At 55.7% G+C, this 7,666-nt stretch overlaps 1 protein-coding gene across 1 annotated transcript in view; it reads left to right on the forward strand.

Annotated features, from left to right (window-relative positions):
* The window catches only part of KCNC1 (potassium voltage-gated channel subfamily C member 1), a 44,725-nt gene extending 37,162 nt beyond the window's left edge, over positions 1–7,563 (forward strand). The window contains exons 3-4 of the mRNA XM_003993030.6: positions 3,948–4,136; positions 6,172–7,563. Of these exons, the coding sequence (XP_003993079.1) occupies positions 3,948–4,136; positions 6,172–6,236 (254 nt within the window). The 3' untranslated portion in view covers positions 6,237–7,563. The remainder of the gene's footprint in view (positions 1–3,947; positions 4,137–6,171) is intronic.
* Positions 7,564–7,666: the final 103 nt, after the last annotated feature.

A 7,666-nucleotide genomic window follows, 5' to 3' on the forward strand; every position in this document is an offset into this window, starting at 1 on the left:
GCTCCAAAGTTTAAAAAAAAATGACCCTCTTGCGGATGCTCATCTATCTCAGCCCATTTCAAAGCCTGGAAACCATCTCCGTGAGACGCTGCCCATGCTGTCATTTCATCATCGCAGGCCGGCGGGTCTAGTGGGGGCCGAGGGGCCTGGGGCCAGGGGGGCAGGGCTCTGAGCCTTCTGGGGAGCAGGTGGGAACCGGGGCTCCTGGTGGCCATCTCATTCAAAGGACAGGATGGGGGCAGGAGGGTGAGCTGGCACCTCTGGTCTTTTTCAGGGGTTCTCCAGGTTTCGAGAGTTGGCCCCTCCTTGTGGCCTCTCTTCCAGACACCCCTCTGGAGTTGGGGCAGGAGAATGCTCCCAGTTTTCTGAGAGCACCCCAAACCACGGAGAAGGAAGCTGGCTCCTTCACAGAGCAAGACCTAAACACACCTTCCCCTTCAAGGTCATCATGGTTGAGAGAAGCAGCAGGCCCCAGGGATATCCTGGAGTCCCTCCAGGGAGAGAAAGGTGCCCAGCTCACACCCACCCGGGATGCCTGATGGCTGCCCCTGCCCCCTGCCCCTGCAGGGAAGACCAGCCTGACTTTGGGTCCCTTAAAGGCCAAGGGAGCTTGATTCTGCAGGGGCGCAGCACTGGGGGCAGAGCCGGTGGGTGGGGGCTCAGCACTCCGAGCGAAAGGAGGGGTCTCAGGCTCTACCGCCCACCTTTGACCCGCCCCTGGGCAAGAACTACCCTCTGCAGATATCTCCAGTGACAGATGATGGCCAACAGAGAGACAGCAAGTCCTGGCTCCCCTCCCAGATGGCGATGCTGCCGGGTAGGATTTGCCGTTTTCCCCTTGAGGACAATTTGTGCAGGGTACCGTGGGCCCCAACTCCACATCCTCATCCACTCTCTCCTCCCTGAGATTTCCCCTCTTTCTCCCGCTGCCTTCCTCCCTCAGCCCCTCCCTTGGGAGGGAAGACAGGGGCCGGCCAGAATGGGGGGCAGGCCGGGGCTTGTCCGTGTGCACACGTGTGTGCCCACAGACACGCCCCAAGTGCTAGGCAGCTCCCAGACCCCAGAGAGGCCCCAGTCACGTGGTGTCAGAGTTACCTTGGTAACTGGCCTTTCTGGTTCAGAATAAATCGGGGAGCGAAGCCCCTGGGATTTGTCGAGAAACGCACTGTACGTGAAATGCTTTGCCATCTTGTACGACAGACCTTTTTTTTAAGTTCCAAAATTATGATGGGATTTTTTTTGGATTTGCTTTACGAATAAACCTGATTGGTCCATTTCTCTTTTGACTGACTGCCTCTTTGTAGTGACATGATGTGCACACGGGCCGTGATCCCACCCGCGGGCACGCTGAGTGTGTGCACACGGAGAAGGATCACTTGTGCGTGTAGTTACATGATGTGAACAGGGTCACGGAGGAGGGTCCCCTCTTTAGTCTTTCAGAGAAGTCTCCCCTCGTGCTCACACCCATGTTGGTGTCGTCTTCCCTTGGGGTTCTCTCACCCCAGATGAAGTCTTTGAGGAAGCCCACCGTGGGGACTGACTTGCCCTACCCTGGCCTGGAAGATTCTGCTTTGAGGTCAGAGAGCAAGGGGCAGGCTCAGTCCCCAAGAGTGACGGGCGGGACCCGAGGTCAGACAAGCTACCTCTGCCAGCTCCAGAGACTTCCACGGCTCTGCTTCTGGACTTGGGAGAGGGAGAGCTCCTGTTCTGGCCGTGCTTTGCCCCCCGAATGTTTCCTCAAACCTCTGCCCAGGTTCCTTCTCAGGCTCTCACAGAGGCCAAGACTCCCCTTTACCCACCCGAGTCCATCCGCCGCTGTTGTCTTTACACGTCCATTTGCTCTGCTTTGCCGGGATGCTGCCGTGAGGAGGCAGAGGAATGGGAACCCCTCCCAAATCATGGCCCGCTGTCACTGCCTCATGCATACATCCCTGTTGTGCCTGTGCAAGCTGACCAGGCCCGCTGGGGGCGGAACGGGGTGGTGGATACCGGCGTGGTCTGTGTGGGGCTCAGAGCAGACTGAGTGACTAGCTTAAGTCTGTGTGGGGGATGGAGCAGACTGAATGGTTGAATTGGACCTGTGTGGGGAAAGAGAGACTGTGTGGCCAGGCCTGGACGGTGTGGGGTGGGCTATATAGAGTACCAGGTTGAATTTGGAGGAGACTTGGGTGACCATGAGTAGTCTGGATAGGGGACAGGGCATGCAGAGTGACCAAAGTGAGTCTGGGGACAGAGGAGACTGTGTGACCAGGCCTAGTCTGCATGGAGGGTGGGGCATACAGAGTGACCAAAGTGAGTCTGGGGACAGAGGAGACTGTGTGACCAGGCCTAGCCTGCATGGAGGGTGGGGCATACAGAGTGACCAAAGTGAGTCTGGGGACAGAGGAGACTGTGTGACCAGGCCTAGTCTGCATGGAGGGTGGGGCATACAGAGTGACCAAAGTGAGTCTGGGGACAGAGGAGACTGTGTGACCAGGCCTAGCCTGCATGGAGGGTGGGGCATACAGAGTGACCAAAGTGAGTCTGGGGACAGAGGAGACTGTGTGACCAGGCCTAGTCTGCATGGAGGGTGGGGCATACAGAGTGACCAAAGTGAGTCTGGGGACAGAGGAGACTGTGTGACCAGGCCTAGTCTGCATGGAGGGTGGGGCATACAGAGTGACCAAAGTGAGTCTGGGGACAGAGGAGACTGTGTGACCAGGCCTAGTCTGCATGGAGGGTGGGGCATACAGAGTGACCAAAGTGAGTCTGGGGACAGAGGAGACTGTGTGACCAGGCCTAGTCTGCATGGGGGGGTGAGGCATACAGAGTGACCAAAGTGAGTCTGGGGACAGAGGAGACTTTGTGACCAGGCCTAGTCTGCATGGAGGGTGGGGCATACAGAGTGACCAAAGTGAGTCTGGGGACAGAGGAGACTGTGTGACAGGCCTAGTCTGCATGGAGGGTGGGGCATACAGAGTGACCAAAGTGAGTCTGGGGACAGAGGAGACTTTGTGACCAGGCCTAGTCTGCATGGAGGGTGGGGCATACAGAGTGACCAAAGTGAGTCTGGGGACAGAGGAGACTGTGTGACCAGGCCTAGTCTGCATGGAGGGTGAGGCATACAGAGTGACCAAAGTGAGTCTGGGGACAGAGGAGACTGTGTGACAGCCCTAGTCTTTATGGAGGGTGGGGCATACAGAGTGACCAAAGTGAGTCTGGGGACAGAGGAGACTGTGTGACAGCCCTAGTCTTTATGGAGGGTGGGGCATACAGAGTGACCAGAGTCTGGGGACAGAGGAGACTGTGTGGCCAGGCTTGGTGTGTACAGGGGGTGGGGCACGCAGAGTGACCAGGTTGAGTCCAAATGGGTCGGGGCAGGATGAGTGATGAGATAGGGTGTGTGTAAAGGACAGCGTGAAGGGTGTGATGCGGTGGGATCCCGATGGGGGTGGGGTGGAGTTGACTGATGGGTCTAGATGGGGCTAGGGAAGCCTTGAGAAGCCAGCTAGATGTGGACGGGAGGCAGCCAGGCTCTGGTCAGCAGGAGAGAGAGGTCTGCAAAGGCCACCTCTCTGGACTGGAGTTTTTCTGCGTGTTTGTCTGTCTTCTCCCTGAGCTCTGTGTCTGGCCCCCTACCCATGACGCATCCACACCATCCTGTCTCATCGGCCCTGCCTTGGGCCCTGGGCCAGGCCCCCAGCACCGCACTTGCTGGACCCATCACTAACTCATCTTTTTGCAAACTTTGAGCAAACCCAGGACCCCCTCCTTCCCTGCACTGTGGGCAGCCCATAGGCTGCCTGAATGAGCCGGGGACCCCCAGCCTCCTGCCTCCCTCCATGGTCCACTCACTTTTCTGTCCTCAGGGACAGGCTGCCCTTTGCCAATGCCCCACCTCTGGCCTGTCCCCCTCCCCCACTAAACAGTTTTCAGTGTCTCAATAGCTTCTGCTTATATGTTTGAAGATTCCAAACTGAATGGGGAGGTGGCGAAGGCCGCGCTGGCGAACGAAGACTGCCCCCACATAGACCAGGCCCTCACTCCTGATGAGGGCCTGCCCTTTACTCGCTCGGGCACCCGCGAGAGATACGGACCCTGCTTCCTCTTATCAACCGGGGAGTACGCGTGCCCACCTGGTGGAGGAATGAGAAAGGGTATGTAGAGGAGGCGGGGGGCACTCTGCATCAGCTGGGCCGCCTCGCGCTCCTGCAGATGGGCGGGTGGGGCGGCGGGCGAGGGGTGCTGAGGGGCAGGCAGGCACGCTGAGGGGGGGCAAGGTGCAGAAGGAGCCCCCCCCCCAGGGTTGGCCCTTGGAGGTCTGAGTCCTTTTCTCCCAAGTAGGATGTCAGGCTGGCAGAGAATCTGAGGTCCTGGCAGCTGTGGGTTGGGACTGAGCTGAGGGGAAAGGAAGGGGTGCCGGAAATGGGCTGGCTGACTACGGGGCTGTGACCCTAAGGCAGGGTGTTACCCGGGGATGTGGGAGGAGTCTCGACTCCTCCAGGTTGCTCTGGCAGATGGCAGGTGAGACCCAGAAAGCAAAGTGATCTCCCCTGTCCCTTGGTTGAGGAGGGCAGTGGGGTGGGCCTGGCCTGGCCAGGACCCTGTGGACGTAGCCACCCAAGGATGCATGTTCTGGAAGAGCACCATTTAAAGAGAATCTGTAGGCCAGTGGGAGGAGAGGCATGAAGAGAGGTGGCTTCAGGGCTTGGGGGTGAGACCAATGTCATTGCAGAGGTAAGATGTGTGCTAGTCAGAATATTGCTAGTGGCAGTCAGAGAACTTGCCAAGAAGGTGAAGCACCACCCCGTGCAGCACCTTCGTTCCCTGGCCACCGCCCCGGGTGTGATCAGCACCCCCTTGTGGTTGGTGAAGGCTGAGCCCCATAGTGGCCTCTGTTCAAGGTCTCCTTGTTAGCAGACCCTTATCTTAGGCTGACCTCCTGGGGAAAAGATTTCTACTAGAGCTTGAGCATGGGCTGGAGAGAAGCTTGAGGCAGGGGCCCAGAGCACCCTAGCCCCAGGCTTCAGGCATTGGCCTGGAAGGTAGAGGAAGCCATCCTTGACATATCGGGCTGGCTGGGCAACTGGTGCATGTCTGGGAGTGCCTCACATGCTCACACGGGATGCATGCTGACCAGAGTGAGCAGGCTGGGCCCGAGGGATAGTTGGTTTTTTAGAGCAATAGTTGGTGTAGACTGTGGCCATTCACAACTGCTCCAGTACTTGAAGTGGTCCAACAATACACAAGGAGAGAACACAGAATTCCAAATAAAGGGCAAACCCAACCCAGAAGAGGAGAGGCAGCCTATACTGAGATGGGGAAGTCCTTCTGGTCACTGGTGCTTAGTGTGCCCACCTGATCCAGTCTGGTCCCTGCTTCCTTGCCCTGCCTGGAGGTCCCTCGGACCCCAGTGCGGCAAACCGCTGCCCGCATGGTGCTGCATGGTGGAGGGCTGCGGGCCTGGGGTGGGCCCATCCTTGGCACCTTCCATGGATAGGCCTGATGCTCCCTTTTGCACCTGGCTTTTTCCTGGGTAGAGGCTCTAGAATACCAGGAGCAGGGGCAGCCCAGGGGAGTGAGGGGGAAAGCAGGTAGACTTTGTGGCTGTGCTCTGCCCGGTAAGGTCTCATGGGCTGCCTGTCTCCTTTATCTTCACTATTGGATCAATCTGTGTGGCCTAAAAGAACAGACAGGAGAGTCTCTTTACCGTGCCTCCAGAAGCCCAGGGAGTGTGGGACGGAAGAAGCCCCATCTCCCTGTAGTGGCCAAGGGAGCTCGGCGGCAACCACTGTCCACGGGTGGTACCTGCTCCCCAATCCCACAGAGGCGTGGGGGGCCAGAGTGTTTGGGAGGCACCAAGGGTGAAGTGCCCCCACCCACATCCACCCGGCCCTGCTCTCATGGAGCCATGACAGCGCCGAGGACTTGATTTTCTCAGGATAATTCCAGTGCACAAGCCACATGCAGAGTAGGAGAGTTAGGGACTCAACCCGGTCCCCAAGAGGGAGAAAGAGAGGCGTGCTGGGCCGGCTCACTGCATGGGAAAACCAAGCCCGCTGGAGAAGAATCTGCCTGCCTCTGCATGCGGCTGTTCTGTCTTTCCTCTTCCTTCCTTAAAAACTAAGTACCAAGCGGGATGGGAAAGCCAAGAAGAGAAGCTCAAGTGTTAATTGTATTCTTTACATACAGATCTTTGCAAAGAAAGCCCTGTCATTGCTAAGTATATGCCGACAGAGGCTGTGAGAGTGACTTGACCAGGCGGCTTGGCCGAGGACACTGGTGGCTATTAAGCATCTGGGTGGACCAGCAGCCCCTCCTCACCCTCGGACAGAGTAAATTCACGCCATGCAGGTTTGCCGGACGAGTCCGAGTGGCCCAGGTCTTGTACTAGGACGGACGTAGCTTTTTCTACGGCCAAATGGTAACTGACCGTAGAGGATTTCTTTTCCTTCTTTTCCTTTTTTTTTTTTTTTTTAATTTTATTTTATTTGGGGAGGGTGGTGGAGGGGTTCCTTAGCATGACTTGCATGAAGTTAAACAGAAAACCCAGCAAACCAAACCCACCAACCCCCCTGCAACTGTAATGATCACCCTAAACAACAACAACGACGAGAAAAAGGAAAAAGTCCTCTATTTTCTTTCAAAGCTCTTTACTTTTATTACACACGTTGTTGGAGCCAGACTGTAACGGCGTTCGGTAGAAACCTGTACATTTCTGGGGGTGGGAGGAGGGGTGGGGATGGGGAATGGATGGCTTCCCTTTTTGTACACGAGATCGAGAGTCAAGGTTCCAAAAAGGGCAGTCGGTCAGTCATCGGTCATATTGACCTCACCTTCATAGTTCATTTCTCACGTGGAAACTGAGAACTTTGCTCCAAATAGAATTGTGGAAACACGCACTGCTGCTTTCTTCCCTGTCTGGCATGCTTGTGACCCAGCGGACGTCTCCCCAAGACCCTTGACAGCGGCTAGTCTAGGTTGATTCAATCATCTTCTCGGTGTGTAGATCCAGTGTGACCAGCTTTCATTACAAATTGTTCATAGTAAATAATCAACACCGTACGGATTTTCCAAGTGTTACTTTAGAGCACCAAAAGATCAGGACCACAGGAGGGGTGGCCCTCCTCCACCTTTATTAAGGCACAACCTGGCATTGTATGCAATTTAGTACTTCAGAGTAAAAAACTGCATGCCCAATGTTATGCAAAGCGATTCTAGCATGAAATAAATTTTGTATCATGGTTTCTGTATAGTCTAAAGCAGATTTGTTTTCCTGAAGCAATTGGAGGTTTGCAGAGACCCACTTCTGCATCTTGAATAAATATAGTATTTTCCCAACAGAAACAGAGGACAGTAGCTTGGCTTTGGTCTGATTCTAAAATTAGTGGTGGGGTGGGGGGTGGGGAAGGATGATATTTTTGAAAAACACATGCTTGAGTTGAAAAAAAAAAAATGCAACATCTCGAGCCTTCACTGCAGCTCGAAACATTTCCTGGAAAGAGAGCAATGCTGCTTTAGCTCAACACCCTCCCCTCCTTGGGCTCTGGCCCTCAATAATAAAAAGCTGACTTTTGAGATGAAGCACGGGTTTGGGTTTTTATTGCCTTGGGCAGTGTCGTGATTTGGTTCTGCCTGTGATCGGGCCTGCTGTGGCGGGGCTGGGGTGGGGTGAACCTGAACCCTC

Source organism: Felis catus, chromosome D1 (assembly GCF_018350175.1).
Source record: "Felis catus isolate Fca126 chromosome D1, F.catus_Fca126_mat1.0, whole genome shotgun sequence".
Classification (NCBI taxonomy): Eukaryota; Metazoa; Chordata; class Mammalia; order Carnivora; family Felidae; genus Felis; species Felis catus.